Source organism: Aquarana catesbeiana, linkage group LG09 (assembly GCF_042186555.1).
Source record: "Aquarana catesbeiana isolate 2022-GZ linkage group LG09, ASM4218655v1, whole genome shotgun sequence".
In the NCBI taxonomy this organism is placed as follows: Eukaryota; Metazoa; Chordata; class Amphibia; order Anura; family Ranidae; genus Aquarana; species Aquarana catesbeiana.
Genome location: NC_133332.1, coordinates 227,215,798 through 227,237,239, shown reverse-complemented (window position 1 = coordinate 227,237,239; position 21,442 = coordinate 227,215,798). Strand labels below are relative to the sequence as shown.

The 21,442-nt window shown below is 42.5% G+C and overlaps 1 protein-coding gene across 1 annotated transcript in view; it reads right to left on the bottom strand.

Annotated features, from left to right (window-relative positions):
• The window catches only part of LOC141108349 (properdin-like), a 70,303-nt gene extending 49,237 nt beyond the window's left edge, over window positions 1-21,066 (bottom strand). Inside the window, exon 1 of the mRNA XM_073599885.1 lies at window positions 20,856-21,066. Within this exon, the coding sequence (XP_073455986.1) occupies window positions 20,856-20,922 (67 nt within the window). The 5' untranslated portion in view covers window positions 20,923-21,066. The remainder of the gene's footprint in view (window positions 1-20,855) is intronic.
• Between the last annotated feature and the right edge of the window lie 376 nt (window positions 21,067-21,442).

The following is a 21,442-nucleotide window of genomic DNA, read 5'->3' as shown; positions in this document are numbered from 1 at the left end:
CTTGCCTCCATCCACTAGAGGGCACCCCAGGGAAACATTACAGGCAAAACCTCGCTTCTTCGGATGACGAGGCCCGGGTACCATACCATCTTGGGAGTCAAAATATCGGCCGAGATATGGATCCGGTCAGCATAGCCCTTTAAGCCCCCACAGGGACCAAACTGGAGCTTTCTTCACAGCACATGTTTTATGTGACCAACCACCTTAGACACTGGTGAAAAAACTGAGGTCCTCCCCATATGGGAGGGGTCATATAGGGGAGAAATTCTCCTTAATTGGGGTTAACCAGTGTCCAATCACCGATGGTGCCTATCTAACCCACTATGTAATGAATACTCTGTGTCCCGTGATGTATGATCAAGAAAAGGGAATTAAGATCTTGTTACTCTTGCTGGGGAGTGGGGATTCCTCTAGTAATAAAGATCTATATTAAGGAATCGGGACTTTCTTTCTTCCGCTGGTAATACCTCTATTGATAACTATATAGGGGAATCAGGACCTTTTAGGGTAGACAGGTGACAGTTCATCCATGTTCCCCTCCTCTTTGGATGCCAAGTATGGGTTGCATAGGGTGGGTTCTTCTGGGCTACACTAGGCACATTGGATGGGGTCACTGCCTTACACATAGGGTGCCTTTACTTGTGCCATACTCACCAATGCCCTGGGACAGGGTGGAGGTTGCTTCATGTTAGTGTATACCAGCCATGCACCAAGCATGCAAGCAAGCGCATGCAAGTGTAGGCAGGTGGTACCTCCTCCATGTTCTCCTCCTCTTTGGGCCGTGAAGTAAGGGTCACATGAGAGGCCTACCCCAGGGTGGTTCTTCTGGGCTAGGCTAGGTTGCTTTTCTTGCAAATGGGGTACCTTTACCGTGTACATTTGAGCATATGACTGTAGTTTAGTTAACTCACCTGTCCTGTGTCGATGGATACTGTCATAGCTGCATTTGGGGGGAAATACGCAGGGCCAATGCCCTCTCCACCTGTCCCGCATATCCCTACCAATATATATCCCCCACAATATACAATAAGGAGATGCGTAACTCCAGACAGGGCCATCTTTAATATTGATTGGACCCATGGTAAACATTTTCTTCGGCACCCCATTCTGAGGCATACAAAAAAAATAGTAGTTAGACTCAAAATCAGTTTACTGCAGCAGATCATGCAGTGATTGCAATTGGTCGCCAGAGGTCACAGCCTACCGCTCACTGACTGGTTGCTAGAGGTTACAACACATCATTTCTGCTTGTTGATTGGTTGATAGAGGTTACAGCACATCATTACCGCTAACTGATTGGTTGCTAGAGATTACAGCAAATCACTATTGTTCACTAATTGGTTGCTAGAGGTTACAGCACATCATTACTGCTCACTGAGCAATGGAGCAATCCCAAATAATTAAGCAAGTAAAGCAGCACATCAATACACATACTAACGGAGACTATCAGAGACTGCCGACATACTAAAGGAGATGGTCAGAGGCTGCAGACAGATTACAGGAAACGGTCAGAGACTGCAGATATACTACAGGAGACGGTCAGAGACTGTGGACATGCTACAGGAGATGGTGGACATACTACAGGAACTGCGGTCATACTACAGGAGACTGCAAACATGCTACAGGAGACGGTGGACATACTACAGGAGACAGCGGACATACTACAGAAGATGGTCAGAGATCTTTCAGAGGAGCACAGCTTTGCATTTGTACAACAGTTCAGGGTTTAGTATAGCATTTAGGCAGTCTACGGTGGAAGGACATACATGGCCAGCCGGGCTCATCATACACTTTTAGAGGTCCGGGGGTGGGGCTCCCACTCAAATCTCCTTCTCTCCTTCTACAGTCACTCCTTCCCTAATACACAGACTACATAGGGCGGGGTCAGAGCATCAGTGGAGCTCCTGGCCCCACCTCTCCCTGCTGGCTGGGGAATACAGAGGTCCGGTGTTCTGTCGATATGTGCCCGCCGTCGAAAAGTGCATGCGCAGAATGAAAGGGCACTCCAGCTGATTTCCTGATCAGCTGGAGTGACGTCACCACAGCGCATGTGCACATCATAGGATGGGAGATACCATTTTCGATGGGAGATACTATTTCACGGACACAATTTAATGCTATGCAAACAGAGGGGCACCGTATTTGTCATATTGTGCCTCGCTGTTGGGCCGCCGGTTTACAGCGAGGCACAATCTGACATCTACCGTGTCCCTCCACTCTTTGCATAGCTTTCAATTGTGCCGTGAAATGGTATCTCCCGTTGAAAAAACCCTCCTACGATGTGTGCATGCGCTATAGTGATGTTACTCCAGCTGATCAGCAAATCAGGCACTTTTCGACGGAGGGCACAAATTGATAGAACACCGGGGGCAGGGCTCTCAGCTCCTACTACGGCCGCCCCATCCCTAGTACACAGGCTGCATAGGGGGGGTCAGAGCATCAGTGGAGCTCCTGGCCCCAGCCCCTCTCTGCTGGCTAATACAGCTCTGCTTCCCATGTCCCCGGTGTGCTCTGCGGTGCCATCATCGGGGCCCCAATTTGGAAACAGGGCAGCTGCTTTGGGCCCCCAACAAAAACAAGGCCGGGGCAGTTGCCCCGTTTGCCCCACGTTAAAAATGGCCCTTCCTCCAGATCACTGTGTAAGCTTTATTTTAAACACTTCCTTATACAACAAGAAGAAGATTTTGCAATAGTTTGACATGAAGCTTACTTGCCAACCTTACGTAATGCAGGCTTTGTTCACCCTTGCAGGTTGTTATGCAAAACCGTTAAGTCCAACTGCCCTTTCTAAAGGGTTACCGTTTTGGATGGAAGATGACAGATTGTATTAGGCAGCGATTTCTTATAGATATGGAGGACACTGCATGTAAATTCTCAGCCCCTCTCACTTGCCATGGCTACTAGAGGTGTGTCAGAGACTACTCTAATGTAATGAATCTTTCTGATAGAATTATTTCCAACAATGAACTGTCTTTGTTGTCCAAGCAGGGACTGAAGTTTTGTCCCCAGAGACACTTCAACGTGTTTGACACGGTTCTGGATGTGAACAGATTTGTTGGGAATTTAACTATTAACATACACTATTGCTCTGCAAATGCTATAGATGCCTCTGTACAATCAAGGGTCTGCACCCATGAATAATGTGACAGTGGGTGATGATTTTTCATCCAGGGAACATTGTGCCATTTGGGAGCTAGAAGATCTGGCATAGGAGACTGCTCCATTTAATACTCATAGCGCTGATGATGGTGCCATGAAGTCTGTTCCGTTTAAATCCGCATCAGATTTTTATCCTTCAAATTCTCGTACCTCTGAGAAGGCAAAATTTCAAAAAGCCATTGAACGAGACTTACCGGCCCTAGCACATCAGTCAATGGGGGGTGATACAATGTGCCATGATAATTTAACAAGTGATGAGAGGTTATCTCTCAAACCGGTAATGGAAGCTAAAACTATTGTTATCTGTAATTCAGATAAGGGGGGCCTCATTGTGATCATGAAAGAATACCTATACAGAAATGAGGCCACCTGTCAATTATCTGATCAGATGGCATATATAAAGTTAAAGGGGGATCCAACTAGAGAGTACAGGATGGTGATCACCAACCTAGTAGAGAGTGGGATTAAATTAAGTGTATTTAATCAGAAAAAAGCCAAATCATAAAAGGTAAGTAAGAAAAAAAAAATTATCCAAAATCGAGTGGTGGAGGTGTTGTCTTTCCTTTAAGACAAAATTGTAAAAGTGGGTGGAACGCCACTTTAATGAGTGCCTGGGCCAGTGGCTTGACAGGCATCTGCAGCCACTGATTGATCAACTTCCTGGTTACCTTAAGGATACAAACCATTTCCTTAACATCATGAATGATTTCACGTGGGAAGATGGTTTTTCCTGGGTTACCAATAATGTGACCAGCCTGTACTCCTCTATCCCTCATAGCGTTGCGTGAGTAGCAGTTTTGGTCTATTTGGATACCCTTACTAGTCTATCAATTCAACACAGACTGTATATCACGGAAGTCTAGGATTATCTATTGTTCCACAATTATTTTGTGTTTGATGGTGAGTTCTACCTCTAGAGATGTGGGGCCGCGATGGGCACCAAAATTTGCCCTCCCTAGCCAACCTTTACATGGATTTGCAGGAGCAATCCTACATCCTTGGTGGGGAGAACCCCTTTAGGTCATCCATCCGGCTCTACTTGAGGTTCATTGATGACCTACTGTTTGTGGTGGAGAACGGTGTGGAGTGCCTGCTGGCAATTCTAGAGCACTTTGTCGGGGCTGGGCACAGCCCTTCCTTTTCTGAGCTGGCCGCTCAGCTGTCGGCTAATAGCCAGCTCCTACTGTATCTCTCCACAAGTACTCAGCTGTTGATGATATCCTGCTCGTTAGTCCTGCCTACTTAAGCCGTCCAGTCCAGAGGATCTCTGCCTTCGCCTTGGTCAACATCACAGAGACTATCTCCTGCATTCCTGTTAAAGACTTGCTTGGCTGACATCCCTTCTGGCTCCAGATCCTGCTTGCTGTTTTACTACGCTCATCTCCGGCTCCCTGATGTTTGGCTTGTCTGACTATCCGTTCCGGTTCCTGAACTCTGGCTATGTTTTGACTACGTTTGTTCTATTTACTTTTATTATTAAACAAGTGTGATTTAACTGTACTTCTCTCTCGGTCTGATTTCATGGTTTCTGACACACTTTAACTGTAATGATAGAAACCTTTCCTTCACTGGATATGCAAATGACAAAGAGGCGTGTTACCTGGATGTTCACCTAATTGGAGGTGATGGGAGGGTCACCCCTATCGGGTCAAGGTAGACGCGTTTCACACAATTGCCTATCTATTACCTATCGGGTAATTCCCTCCTATTTGCCCAATCAGGTCACCCGATGCACACCATCAGGGGTATCCCCGTTGGCCAATTCCTGCGAGTTAGACGCATCTGTAGTGATGATGATTGTTTTGAACAGGATGCGATGTCTTTATACAGGAGATTCTTGGATCGGGGATACCCCAGATGGATGTTGGACAGGGCTCTCTCCATAGACAAATGGAAGAGCAGAGGGGAAATTTTAGGAAAAGATACCCCTATAGGAATAAACAACAAAATAAACGTACCCTCTCTATGCCATAAAGTAATGAGTTTAATGAAATGAAGAGAATTTTCAAAAGACACCTGCCCATCCTACATTCAGATGAAACAAGCGCAGATATTTTTCGGAATGGACTGTGGTTTAACGTAGAGCCCCCATGCTGGGTTGCTATTTATTCCACAGTTTCTTTTATAAGGAACCCTTCAAATCATTCATCCGGTTACATTTCAAGGGGAACTATAAGTGCTGGGCAAGGGAGGGCTCATGTTGTAACCACATTGATGGAGGAAACAAGTTTTGCTCTACCACAAACCTGAAGGAATTTGAAATTCTCTCTTTCTTCATTTGTAACACCGGGTATGTAGTATATCTTATTACTTGTACCCTGTGTAGAGTCCAATATGTGGGTAGGACAACAAGGCGTCTCCGTGATCGCTTCCAGAAATATTTGTATACTATAGAAAAACACTTATCCACAAATGTGGCAAAACACTTCAACACATTCCATGGGGGGGGCAGCTTTACGGGTTTAGGTCATTGATAAGATCAGGGTCCCCAAAAGGGGATGGGATGCTTTTCGGTTGTGGGAGGGAAGTGTTTTGGATTTTCCATCTCCGACTCGTATTCTCCTGGGACTCAATTTTGAGTGGGATGTGAGTCATTTCTATGAATGAGTCTGAACAACACTTCCCTCCATCACCTGAAGAGCTCCAACTGGTTGTTTTTCTTTTTTGCTCTTCTCTGCTTTATTTTTTCGTTTTTTTTATCCATTGGTCCCCTGGATCAGTATTTGTTTCCAACCACATCTCTCTTACTTTGGTCCTACATCCCTGTCCTGCATGCAATGGGTGGGTACAGGTAACTGGTACTTTCACAATTTTATAGGGTTGTTGGGATTTCAGCATACTTTCCCCAACTTTTACCACCCATCTTTGTATGTGATATTTTTTGACCACATGCCCAGGATGGGTATAGGTAACTGATATATTATGGGATGATGGGACTCTAGTATATTTTCCCCAATTTTTACCTCCCGCTGATGGATGTGACACTTCTGGCCATGTGTGATTTTATACATGTCAAGGGTTGCCGCATGGCTTAATATGTTATCACATGCAATATTAATAGGGTTGATGGGATTTTAGTATAGTTTCCCCAACTTTTACCGCCCATTTGCAGATGTGAGATTTTTGTCCACATATGGTTTCATACATGTTCAAGTTGCACGTAGGTAACTGGTACATTTACCACCTTATATGGCAGGGATCCTCAAACTACGGCCCTCCAGCTGTTGCAGAACTACACTTCCTATGAGGCATTGTAAAACTCTGACATTCACAGACATGACTAGACATGATGGGAATTGTAGTTCCTGAACAACTGGAGGGCCGTAGTTTGAAGACCCCTGTTATAGGGTCTCTGGGGGTTTTAGTATATTTTCCCCAACTTTTACCACCCACCTACGGACGTTATACTTCTGGCCATGTGTGATTGTATACATGTCTAAGGTTGCCACATGGCTTAATATATCATCATGTAAAACTTTTATAGGGTTGATGAAATTTCAATATATTTTCCCCAATTTTCACTGCCCATCTGCAGATGTAAGATCTTTGACCACATATGGTTTCATACATGTCCAGGGTGGACACAGGTAACTGTTATATTTACCACCCTATAGGGTTGATGGAATTTTAGTAGATTTTCCCCAACTTTTACAGCCCACCTGTGGATGTGATATTTTTGGCCTTGTGTGACTTTACATATATTCAGAGTTGTCACTTGGTAAAATATGCTTCCACATGCAACATTTAGTGTGTATCTGTAGTCATATATTCTGAACTAATAATTCTAGTTTGTCAGTGTTTACCTGATGTCTTTTTTAGTTGAAAACATGTGATATTTATCATCCTGCATGTATTCATTTATTATGATTTGTTTCTTTTCTTCTGTTGATTCTTTCATTTTGTTTGAATATTTCACTTGGTGAATATTTGTTTTTATGTGTTTATACTTGTATGTTTTGATTTAATCATTGATCAAGGTTGTCACCTGCCTCTGATTTACGTTCCCCTAGCACCTGTACAGGGGATAAATCTACAGTATCTCACAGAAGTGAGTACACCCCTCACATTTTTGTAAAGATTTTATCATAGGTTTTCATGTGACAACACTGAAGAAATGACACTTTGCTACAATGTAAAGTAGTGAGTGTACAGCTTGTATAACAGTGTAAATTTGATGTCCCCTCAAAATAACTCAACACACAGCCAATAATGTCTAAACGGCTGGAAACAAAAGTGAGTGCACCACTAAGTGAAAATGTCCAAATTGGGCCCAATTATCCATTTTCCCTCCCCTGTGTCATGTGACTCATTAGTGTTACAAGGCCTCAGGTGTGTTAAATTTGGTGTTATCGCTCTCACTCTCTCATACTGGTCACTGGAAGTTCAACATGGCACCTCATGGCAAAGAACTCTCTGAGGACCTGAAAAAATAAATTGTTGCTCTACATAAAGATGGCCTAGTCTATAAGGAGATTGCCAAGACCCTGAAAATGAGCTGCAGCACGGTGGCCAAGACCGTACAGCAGGACGGGTTCCACTCAGAACAGGCCTCACCATGGTCGACCAAAGAAGTTAAGTGCACGTGCTCAGCGTCATATCCAGAGGTTGTTTTTGGGAAATAGATGTATGAGTACTGCCAGCATTGCTGCAGAGGTTGAAGGGGTGGGGGGTCAGCCTGTCAGTGCTCAGACCATATGCCGCGCACTGCATCAAATTGGTCTGCATAGCTGTCGCCCCAGAAGGAAGTCTCTTCTAAAGATGATGCACAAGAAAGCCTGCAAACAGTTTGCTGAAGACAAGCAGACTAAGGACATGGATTACTGGAACCATGTCCTGTGGTCTGATGAGACCAAGATAAACTTATTTGGTTCAGATGGTGTCAAGTGTGTGTGGCGGCAACCAGGTGAGGAGTACAAAGACAAGCGTGTCTTGCCTACAGTCAAGCATGGTGGTGGGAGGGTCATGGTCTGGGGCTGCATAAGTGCTGCCAACAATGGGGAGCTACAGTTCATTGAGGGAACCATGAATGCCAGCATGTACTGTGACATACTGAAGCAGAGCATGATCCCCTCCCTTCGGAGACTGAGTCGCAGGGCAGTATTCCAACATGATAACGACCCCAAACACACCTCCAAGACGACCACTGCTTTGCTAAAGAAACTGAGGGTAAAGGTGATGGACTGGCCAAGCATGTCTCTAGACCTAAACCCTATGGAGCATCTGTGGGGCATCCTCAAACGGAAGGTGGAAGAGCGCAAGGTCCTTACCATCCACCAGCTCCATGATGTCATCATGGAGGAGTGGAAGAGGACTCCAGTGGCAACCAGTGAAGGACTCCATGCCCAAGAGGGTTAAGGCAGTGCTTGAAAATAATGGTGGCAACACAAAATATTGACACTTTGGGCCCAATTTGGACATTTTCACTTAGGGGTGTACTCACTTTTGTTGCCAGCTGTTTAGACATTAATGGCTGTGTGTTGAGTTTTCACTACTTTACATTGTAGCAAAGTGTCATTTCTTCAGTGTTGTCACGTGAAAAGATAGAATAAGATATTTACAAAAATGTGAGGGGTGTACCCACTTTTGTGAGATACCGTATATAAGAAGTATCAGTTAGGCATGTCTTTGTAATGATTACACACATTTCTGTTGTGTGAAACGCGTCTACCTTGACCACTGCTGGTGTCCTCTGGTGTCATTTTGGATATTTTCATATTCCAATAAACTTTACTTGGAGCCCACGTGAGGTGCAGCCATTTCTTATTTTGACATATCTCTGCTACCTTACTACCAGTAACGGTATGGGGTCCCACCATGCACCTTGCACGGACTACATGCGTGTACTTCACTTCACTTAACTCTTCCGTACCTGTGCATAGGTTGAGCTTCCTTAGATAGCTAGTAAGACAATATACAATAAGGAAACACATAACTCCAGATCACTGTGCAAACTTTATTTTAAACACTTCCTTATACAATGAGAAGATTTTGCAATAATTTGGCATTGAAGCTTGCTTGCCAACCTTACATAAAGCAGGCTTTGTTCACCCTTGCAGGTTGTTATGAAAAACCGTTAAGTCCAAATGCCCTTTCTAAAGGGTTACCATTGTATTAGGCAGCAATTTCTTATAGATATGGAGCACGTAAATTCTCAAGCCCTCTCACTTGTCATGGCTACTAGAGGTGTGTCAGAGAGATAATAAAGCAGGAAAAGTATGATTCCTTTGTGTGGCTTCAGAATGGCCAACCATACTGGACTGGGCAACAATCATTTAAAAGTCCAAACTTAACCACTTGCCGACCAGCCTCGGCACTTATAATCTGGCAGATCGGCTCTCCTGCGCAAACCGATGTACCCGTATGTCGGTTTGTTCGAGTGAGATTGCGGGCACGTGCACATACACAGAGGCAGGTCAGAGATCTGCCATTGTAAACAAGGCGGATCCCCATTCTGACAGGGGACATCTCAGAGATCTGCCGTTCCCAGTGATCAGGAACATCGATCTCTGTCATGTCCAAGGCAGCCCATCCCCCCTACAGTTAGAACACGCTGAGGAAACACATTTAACCCCTTTATCGCCCTCTACTGTTAACCCCTTCCCTATCAGTGTCATTTATATATTGATCAATACATTTTTATAGCACCGATCAATATAATAATGTCACTGGTCCCCAAAAAGTGTAATTTGGGGTCAGATTTGTCCGCCGCAATGTCGCAGTCCCACTAAAAATCGCAGATCGCCGCCATTACCAGTAAAAACAATAAAAAAAATTTGAAGTCCCTAAATTTATTCCATAGTTTGTAGACACGATAACTTTTGCACAGAGGAACCAATATACGTATATTGCATTTTTAAAATTTTTTTTACCACAAATATGTAGATGAATACATATTGGCCTAAACTGATGAATACTGTTATATATATATATATATATATATATATATATATATATATATATATATATATATATATAATATATATATATATTTTTTTTTTTTTTTTTTGAGGGATATGTATTATAGCAGAAAGTAAAAAAAAAATGTTTTTTTTTCCAAAAGAAAGCTCTAATTGTGGGGGAAAAAAGGACATGAATTTTGTTTGGATAAAACGTTGCACGACCACACAATTGTCAGTTAAATTGATGCAGCGCTGTAACGCAAAAGGCCTGGTCATTAAAGGGCAACTCCGTCTGGGGCTGAGGTGGTTAAAGCTGAACTTTAGGTTTCTTGTGACTTTAAAGTGGTTGTAAACCCATTACAACCACTTTAACCTACAGGTAAGCCTAGATTAAGGCTTACCTGTAGGTGCAAGAAATATCTCCCAAACAGGTTTAGGAGATATTTGCAGAAATAGCGGCACCGATGTCTACGGCGCATGGCGCACTGAGCGTGTCGTTTCTAACGGCGATCAGGCCGTTAGTGGCGGCACCAGTGCGCATGCGTGGGAGTGACGTCATCATGGCTCCGGCCAGTCACAGCGCCGGAGCCACGATACCCGGAAGTCACTCCGGGATAGATGGTGGCATCGGAGGAGGCGAACGAGGGCCGATGCGGGGGATTCGATCTCAGGTAAGTAATTCATAATGAGCTAGTATGCTATGTATACTAGCTCAATATGCCTTTGTCTTGCAGGGTGTATTTTTTTTTTTTTTTTTCAGAGGCTTTACTTCCTCTTTAAATAGTTTGTTTAGCTACTTACAGTAAATAGTGTTATGTTCCTGCAGCGGTATAGGGACTTTGTATGAACATTCTCAATACAATTGATGACATGACAAATGTCGTTCAAAAGTACTTTAGAATTTTGTTGCTTTTAACATTCAAATTTGAAATGAATGTCATTTGCCAAACGAAAACACATACACTGTTATAAATTTGTTAATTCAAGAAAAGATTTCCATCCTACTACTTGGATATTTCTTGTCACTACAGCCAAAAACAAATGTCAATTTGACCCCCCCGCTAACAATTAGAATATCGAAGAAACATTCTTAAAACAAAATGTAATTCTACTAGTGCATGGCCAGCTACAGCCAAAACATTTTTTTGCAACTTTGTTCATCATAGGATAAGGATAAAACCCATATTAAGTTTTTACATTTGATAGATTTACTCCTACTTCTTCTAGGATAGGGTAGGAAGTGGTTGCAAATCTCTCTAGTGGGGACACATACTACAAAACAGTGGCGCTTGGTTGGTTGGTGGCACCCTCCCACCCCGGCACTTACCCCATCGGTTGCAGGCGGACGGGCCGCGGGCAGCGGGCGGGTTGAGGGCTCCTATGGGTGGCGTGTAGTGGGCTCCTATGGGTGGCGGTTCCTGTGTCCTCTCTGCATCACAGCGGCTTCAGCCCTGCGGCTCCTCCCTCCTCCTCCTAGGCGTCCAATAGGATTTCCTGTCCTTTCAGCCAATCGGGTGACCGGTGTCAAAACCAGCTTTCTGATTGGCCAGGAGGAGGATCAGTGTTACAACAGCGAATATTGATTCGCTGTTGTAACACAGCTGGGTGGGCTTGGAGTGCACTCTCTGCGACCTGAGCCCACCCTATATTGAAGCCTATTAGAGCCTCATGCTCTAATTTGTTCTTCAAAAAAACAGCCCCTCCGCAATAGAATCCATGCGGTGGTATCCTGAAAGGGGCTGGATGCATGGATAGGGGAGGCGGCGATGGAAAGGTGGGACCTGCAAAACACACTTCTGTAAACTCTAGCGGCCTGGCTGTCTCTGGCTTCAACTACTACTTTGAGACACGGACCTGGCACAAGCATGTAGAAATCAGAGTTAGGTCAAAACTCCTGACCCGTTAAAGGCCAGTAACTGGTAAAGTATGGTAAAGCCTTTAAACCAGTATTAGAGCCAGGTAAGTTATATTTTCGGATAGAGAGGACAGAATTGGCAACCTTTTTTTCTACTTTGAAATAAAATTAGAGGGGTATCATGAAGGAAGTGAAGGAAAAATACGTTGCAGATTCGGCACAAACTGTTTGTGGCCTGCAGTCACGATCGCCACCAGCCATGCACGAGCGCCAGCACAGGGATTTGTGTGTGTAAACACACAAATCCCTGTGCTGTCAGAGGAGAGAAGATATGTAGTTTGTTCCTAGTAAGTAGGAACAGCGATATGTCTCCTCTCCTACTCCCCATACAGTTAGAACACACTGGGGGGGACATACATTTAACCCCTTGATCGCCCTCTAGTGTTAACCCCTTCCCTACCTGTATCATTTACACAGTAATCCGTGCATTTTTATAGCACTAATCGCTGTATAAATGTCAATGGTCCCAAAAATGTGTCAAAAGTGTCCGATCTGTCCGTCGCAATGGTCGCAATACCGCTAAAAATAGCAGATCACCGCCATTACTAGTTAAAAAAAAAAAAATGACATAAAAATGCCATAAATCTTTCCCACAACTTGTAGATGCTATAACTTTTGCACAAACCAATCAATATATGCTTATTGCGATTTGTTTTACCAAAAGTATGTAGAAGAATATATATTGGCCTAAGCTGATGAAGAAATTTGGTTTTTAAAAACATTTTTGGGGATATTTATTATAGCAAAATGTAAAAAAAAATGTTTTTTTTTTTGTCAAAAATTGTCGCTCTTTTTTTGTGTATAGTGCAAAAAATAAAAACCGCAGAGGTGATCAAATAGCACCAAAAGACAGCTCTATTTGTGGGAAAAAAGGACGCAAAAATCGCTTGGGTACAGCAATGCACGACCGCGCAATTACCAGTTAAAGCGACGCAGTGCCAAATTTTAAAAAGTGCTCTGCTCAGGAAGGGGGTAAAACCTTCCGGGGCTGAAGTGGTTAAAGCTAACCTGTGTTCTGATCATTAAGGGTAAAAAAAAAACTGGTTTGCTTCATTCCACCTTCCCCCTTGCCAACCATCCCCAGTAGCACATTCTCCCTTCCTGCCATCGCCATGCTATTCAGCACTGGAATCTAAAGGAAGTTCCTGGTACTTCTGTGTATGGAGGGGAATGTGCTCCACTCTGTGTGAGAATCAGCGCTGTCAGAGGGGAGTTCATAGCTCTGTACATATGGAGCGTGCACAGTACCAATGCTCTGTATGCTAGGTGCAATTTTAAAAAGACTTTGTCACATTGTCCACTGTGGGTTGTCAGTAAGAATCTTCACCGCCCCCAAACCCACTAATAGCTTCATAATTCTCCCCCATAGAGTGTTCCTTTGTCAAAGGTGGGAGTCTAACAATCAGTAATCTCCATGTCAATTGGCATCAGAGCTTACACAAGGAATCATCTTCTTTCTCCTTACTGGTCGACTGTGTGACCCCCTTAGGCCTGGGTACTGCTTCACATACTTGGATGCACTGGGTATTTACCAAAGGCATCAATGGAGCAACAGAAAGGTGGGGAAGCATGTGGAAGGTAAGTATAAATAAGTGAGTATCACTTAGAGGTTGGCCCTAAATGGGCAGAGAGTTAGATTCTTTTTTTATTCTGTATGTATGAACACTATAATGTATGGACATAATTTCGCTTCTCAAATCCACTGGCCGTGGACACTGCACAGTACATGACCAGTGTAATCCCCATGTCCCCAACCTTCTTAGACTGCCCAAGCACTCATACTCCACCAACCCCCTCTTACCATTCTAAATTAATGAGACCATACCTGAATTTGGAGTATAACTGGCCATAGCAGCCTTTTATTAACAAAATATTAATCACTCAAAACTTTTAAACATAACATCTGTAACGACAACTTTTCATCCTCAGTGTGTTGGTCTTTGACGGCACCCCGAACTTCACACTTCTTCCACCACTAAACTGCGGGACCTTTTTCCATGATAGGCCTCCAGCCATACCACCAGCTCGAAGACAACCCCCTTCCTGCATTGCAACCATTACCGTATTCCAGCTAACCGTTCTACTGGAATACACCAGAGGGGCACATACTACCGATGAGCCCCCCTCAGTCTTTCTCAAACCGTTCCAACCCCTTCCTGTTACCCTTTCTAGTTACACATTTGTTAACCCTTTGTTGTCTCCCCTTGCACACTGTCATGCCCGGCCCTGCACTACTTTCTTCTTTTCTTTCCATTCCGGGCCTTACTATTTATATTGTACTGTATGTCCAGTGTTATTATTAGTACCGGTATTGTATCTGGAGACTGCACAGTATCATTTCTTTTGTACTGTATGTTAGATAATAATATCAGTACTGGTATAATAATTATAAGGAGACTGCACAATATAATGTCTCCTGTGCTGTGTGTTTGATGATATTATTAGTATTGGACTGTGTTATATCTGTATGTGGACTGTCCGGTAAGTTTTCCCTTGTACTGTATTTGTAATTATTACTACTGGTGTAATAGCTATATGCAGACTGCATAGCTCCCAACTATCCCTGATCTCAAGGGACTGTCCCTGATTGGGAACAAAGTCCCTCTGTCCCTCTTTCCTCCTCATTTGTCCTTCATTTTGGTCTGATCTATAAAGTTGTATAAAAAATACACTATTTATCTTTCAAAAAAGTGTTTTCAGTGCTAAACCTTTCATCCAGTTTCTAAATTTCTGCATTTGTAAATTACAAAAGGCAGTATTTAGAAATAATAATGGTAAAAAAAGAACTTGTGGGTTTAAAGAGGAACTGCAGTCTGCTCACATAATTTGTAATAAAAATATCTTTGCCATTCTGAAGCTTCCTTCTAACCATTTTGCATATTATTTTATATATACTGTGATTCTGTACTTGTCAAATATGCTGCAGCAATCTATCTCCAGTAAGTCTGGCTGCTGCCATTTTAACCGTGGGCAGCTTACTATCCAAAGTTAAAACAACAAGGCCAGAAGATTTAATGGATGGAAAGTTGAAAAAATATTTTGTATGTATAATTCTCCTTTAAGGGGGCGTGGCAGGGGGTGTGTCCTATGCCTACATACCTTTGCTAATAGGTGTCCTTCATTCCCATCTTAAAAAGTTGGGAGGTATGCGACTGCACATCATTTTTCTTGTACTGTATGTTTGGTGTAATTATTAGCACTGTAAGAGGGGGGAGGTTGGGACTTTAAATGAGGCTTGCATAGTGGGACCAATCAAGTTCGCATAAGTCAAAACATATGTATGTTTTATTGAGACCAATGATCGACATGGCATAAAATAACAGTGTTGCATACATAGATAGTAGAAAAATGGTCAATCACAATATAATAATAACACACATGACAACAGGGCATAAACAAGTAAATAGTACATCCTAATCCTTGACTGACCAGGGTACACTAAGCAATGAAAATAATTATAAATGAAGAAAAAAGGGATAAGACCATCTAAAATCGATCGATATGTGTGTAGGATGCATCGTGGTGGGCTCTACGCGTTTCGTGGACTCCTATCCACTCATCAGGAGCCAGGTGCATCCACGTTCTATGGAAAAATGTGAATAACCCATATGGTCTAGTATACCCTTGTATGGAAGGGCGGAAAATTAAGTATAAAAAGAGTGGCCATGCCAAGTTCGCCGTGATGCCCTTCCCTCTATTCCGCACCAGCGTGACGCTAGGGGGAAACCATTTGGCATGATGTGGTCGCATTTCATCACCTGTTTCACTATTCTTCCAACTCTGACCCAGTATAGGGTCTGTACTTCTAGATCCCTGTTCGTCTTCCATCTGGCTTTCTATCCCTTTTGGATCCATCAAGGTAAACCTATGGTACTTACCCCACTATCAGGGTCATGGCCCTGTTTACTTTAAGACCTTTTTATTGACCTATATTGTTACAGACACATAACAGTTTTACTTTATATACCCCAGAAGTCCTTTATACATGTGGGTGATGGTTTGCGCTCCCCTGATTTCCGGCTGTTTTCCCTCCTCAGCTCCCGGGCCGGGCTCAATTGATGGGACCCCTCGCACTGTTCCAGCTGTGGTTTTATGTGAGTAAAACTTGGCATTGCCACTCTTTTTATACTTAATTTTCCACCCTTCCATACAAGGGTATACTAACCAGACCATATGGGTTATTCACATTTTTCCATAGAACGTGGATGCACCTGGCTCCTGACAAGTGGGTAGGAGTCCACGAAATGCGTAGAGCCCACCACGATGCATCCTACACACATCGATCGATTTTAGATGGTCTTATCCCTTTTTTCTTCATTTATAATTATTTTCATTGTTTAGTGTATCCTGGTCAGTGGAGGATTGGGATGTACTTGTTTATGCCCTGTTGTCATGTGTGTTACTATTATATTGTGATTGACCATTTTTCTACTATCTATGTATGCAACATCCATTTAAAGACCCAGGTTCGTCCTTTCCCCCACTTTTTTGCTAACTATTAGCACTGTGCAATGTATTTACATGAACACTGCAAAATAGCACTTCTCATATTGGAAACTGTTGTCACTCGCTAAGTGCATGGTTCAACTTACTATGTCTGCTCAACATCCTTTTTCACTATGCATAATGAAGTGAGCTTTTATGTTTTTTTGTGCATTAGACTTCATGACCTTTGCACAATTTAACCACGTCATGCTAAGTTTTTGCCATAAAGTGCACCATTTCTAGTTACCAGCAATTGAGTCAAAATACTGTTAAATAATGTATTATCTGTATGATAATGCTTATACAGTAGGTGTAAGAAACCTTTTTACAATTTTTTTCTAGTTGTCTCTTTCAGAAAGAAATGAATAAGCTGCCGTAGGGACAAGTGTCACAAGAAACCCTTATTTTGCTCAGATCAGAGTCCAGGGATATAGCGTGATTGCGACATGAATTGGGAAAACTGGTTTTGTGACAAAAGTTTACATTGGCTAAGTTCCTAATCAGTAGATTACAAGTATGTGTAAGACAACACAACAAGTCCTGAGCTGTGCCATTTATTTATAATATAGTATTCACTTTAAATGCTACTAAATAGTAGGTGTTTTTACAATGACTAATGCATTAACATGATTTTAAACCCTAGTTTTCTTTTTATTAAAATGACAAACATGTTATACTTACCTGCTCTGTGCAGAGAGCAGCCCAAATCCTCTTCTTCTGGGGTCCCCCACCGGTGCTCCAGGCTCCTCCTCTTTAATGGGGGCCCCCCATTGAAAGCCACTTTCCCTGGGGGCACCCGTGCGTGCTCGCTCCCGAGTCCTGCTGCTGCTGCGCCCCCACTCCCGTGTTAAAGGATTTGATTGACAGCAGCAACCAATTGCTCCTGCTGCAATCAATCTGTCCAATGAGGAGAGAGACAGCAGCAGGAGCCACTGCGCTTGTGCACATCGCTGGATCTGATTGGGCTCAGGTAAGAAAAAAAGGGGGGAAAGCTTCGAGGGTGCTGCAGCATAGTAGGATTTTCACCTTAATGCATAGAATGCATTAAGGTTAAAAACTTTAAGACTTTACAACCACTTTAAAATAAAAACGCACCAGTACCTTTTATCCCCAAACATTTATCTGTATGTGCATGTTCACTGCCACCGCGTTCTCCTGATATGCATTGCTTATCTGATTTTCTTAGTTCTAGAGCCGGGTATTGATGCACTGAAACAATTGGCTCCTGCTGTCCTTAGCCAAATTGCTGGGAGGAAAGAGCAGAGGCATATGCTTTCCCAGCCAGGAGTGGGTATCTCATTAGTAGCCGGGTAGGAGATATCTGTAAACAATAGGGGAGTACCTGCAGCTTGGGGGAAAAAAAGATCCCCCCCCCCAAAAAAAAAGAAATAAAAAGTGAAAGTGATTGTAAATGATCATCTTGTAAAACAACCTATTCAGTTTTAAATAGAAATGAAAGGCAATACATTTTTGTATAGATATAAAAAAAAAAAAAACACATTATAAATGCCTTTCTTCACTTTTTTTTTATAAGTGATCACATTCCCTCTGTTCTGAGCTGCATAGGAGCTGGGGGGAGGAGAAGCAGCAGTACACTGAGCTTCCCAGTAGCAGGTTGTGCAGGAGGGGTGTGTCAGGACAAGTCTGATCATTGGTGGAGAGCGGGCTGAGTTCCCAGCATGTTGTAGCTAGAGAACTGACCACAATATGCTCTCCTGCTTAGTGTTTTTAATAGGAAAGCAGAGGGACTGATAGGAACCCCAGGGATTTCACATAAAGGAAGCAATACAAAGAGAACAGGATACTTTCTCATACAAGTACATGGTACAGCAGGCACATATCAGGAATGTAAAGTGTTGGGGTAACAAACGCTTTAAGGTTAATTATCACTAACATAACATAGCAGTCTCACTTTTTATTAGTTTAGAGCAGTCAAAATATAAATGATATTTTCTAATTGTCTGCCACTTTCCACTGAACTATATTTGTCTCATAAAAACTCTCTTCCATTACTAACTGCAAGGAGCGAAGTCAATTACGTGGTAATCCTGTCACGATCCAGATTTCAGTAGGACATTACTCCCACTTTTTTGAGATGGGCAAGAAAGACACATTTCAGGAAAAAGTATTTAGACGAAGGACACACTGCTTCAACCCTCTCCATCTCATGAAGAATTATTTAAAAAAATTATTGATAACTCCCCTTTTTCACCATTTCTTTTCCTTTATACTGACTTTTCAAAATTTATATTAATGAAATGATAATGCAATAATAAATACCAGAGTAATCATTTAGGGTTGAATGTTGTGAATTGTCCAGTATGGGGCTGTCAAATGCCCCTTTCTGATGTTTTTGTAAAATAAGGTGGTCCCATGTGTTCACAGACCACCTACCTGCAATCTTCAAATTAATGATGAGTGGATTGTGCCTAAATGAGGATTTGACCTGGAATGGGCAGTCCCTAGAATCAGCGTAAAAGTGGCAACCTCAGCCTGGACTCCAACCAGGCCACACCCCCAACATGTTTCGCTCCACCCCTCTGAGATTAGTCATGGGGATCACCCCCTGGAGTCTGTGACAGGGTGTAGCAAATCAAGGAGAGGCATGAATGTCTACAGTGAGTCTGGATGCAGCAGGTGATCTAGAGATTGTCTGGATACCACTGAGTGTTGGAGAGCCTCACAACAAAATCTGGGCAGAATGATGCTTTGCAAATCAGGCAGAGGAACACATAGAATCAAGATGGTGTGGATTTCTCAACCCCACCCATGCAGCTTAGTAGGGTGTGTGGGGTTCTCATGCAAAGGTCATCACCTTCCACTTACCCCGCATTCAACCCAGGCTCCTACTACTACTCTCTGGTGTCCCCATTTCCTTTCTCAGAGCATATCCCCTGGTTTGTGACACCTCCCAGAGCTCTGGCGCATCTCGCATACTTTACATGCCCTCTCTTTGTCTGCTCAAGCCTCTCTATATGACACTTCATGAAACATGACCTTACACACCAGACACACATTCTGCTCTGGGAAGCTGGGATTTCCACAGTCAAATAATGATCAGTCAGCTACAGATTAGATTAACTGGAAGACATCTGCAGGGAAACTTTAGATAAAACATTCATCAGAAAATTCTTGGTACATCCAATGGCCTTATGAATGTTGTTTGAAAATGCTTCAAAATTTTGTTTGCCTTTAACATTCATTTTTGGAGTGAATGGACTTTCCCAAATGAAAACCACATACATTGACATACACATACATAGAATGCATGAAGGTAAAAAAACCTTGTGCCTTTACAACCACTTTAAAACCAGTTGCTTCTTCATTGGCTTGGGTTGTTGCCCTTTATACATTGTGGCTGCCTTGGTATATTATATTTTGCACACTACAGTTGCCTTATTACATAAAGGGGTTGATTTACTAAAACTGGAGAGTGCAAAATTAGGTGCAGTCCAGCATAGAAACCAATCAGCTACACGTTTTTTTTCTGTCAAATCTTAATTAAATAAGCTGAAGTTAAAAGCTGATTGACTGCCATGTACAGCTGCACCAGATTTTGGATTTTCTAGTTTTAGTAAATCAACCCCACTGTGTTACTGAGACAAAAAAAAAAACTTTATTGGTCAGTATTGTAACATATAGTTCAAGGATTTTAGAAATGTATGCAGCTGTATCTACTGTAATACGTGGTCACTTCCCACAAACTGAACGCTGATAATCAGTGATAAGTGACATGTTGTAATAACACAAATACTTCTGGGAATATCAGTGAGCCAATCACATGAGCAGGACATTATATTTCTTGGGGAGTTTTGTATACCAGCAGTGTGGACTACCCCTTCCCCATACAAGTAAACCAGTTGCTACTGCGCTTATAAAATTGTGGTTGGCCATAGGTCACATCTCAACAAAAAAAAAATTTTGGTGCCAAGAATCTAAAAAGCTTTCCTGCATGTTTACTGCTCTCTAATACACCAGCTTAATTATTATATGCTGATTCATACAGGCATGAGTTATGATTTCAGTAATGATTCTAAAAGCAGTTAGAGGTCTTTTTGGAATTGTTTTGCACATTTATAAATCTTGGTGTTTTATTGGGTTTCCAGCTCTTAGTTTTTGTAAAGAACAGGTTCACTTTCAATGTACTGTATTTTTAGAAGCCACTTAAGTACAACTTTTAAATGCAACCAGAATGCACCTACAACCCGACCAAAATTGCTGTATGTGAGCTTATAATAGTTAAGCAAATATTGCATGGAAAGCTAAATTGCAGAGTGGTTCAATGCAAGTGGCTGGATTGGAGAAGAAAAAAAATGCATGTTTTAATGCTTTCCAGAAATAGTGTATATCAGCCCTAATTAAATTCTCTAACAGAGACAAAATGCAATATTACTTACATGTAGTCGCATGAAGGTTGGCCAGTATCCATGCTGTGACCAGTAGAAACAATGACGGTGGTGCCATTGAGTGTGATTTTTTCTTTTAGCACCCTATAATAAGAGGGCACAAAATTTGGTAAGGCGTCCTCCTATATGTCTGCAGGACTCCTCTCTGTTTGTCACCAGTTGAAATACTTTGTCATTCCCCACACAGTTCCACTCTCTTATCCCCTGCAGACCCTCCCACTGGAGAAAAAAGGGAAGGAGGGTATTTTTTTTGCAATGAAGCAACACAGGGAAGTGTTTGACAAACATCAGAGCATTATGAAACCTAAATTCTTCTGGAAACACTAGTTAAATGACTGACTTCTATGAAACTGTAAACATGCAAGTTAATAGGAATCAGAGAAAAGTCAAAAATCCCCGTGTCTGTACTTGTTCCAGGTCAATGACTCAAAGTGTATAAGACAAAGCATCTTAGGAAGCTTGGCAACTAACATTTTCAGGAGAGGTCAGCATTGCCAGCCTACAAAATGTCCTTGTGCTTTGTTTTTATTGAAAAGTAATGAGGTAGAGGAGTATGATACATATGGATAGCATAGTAA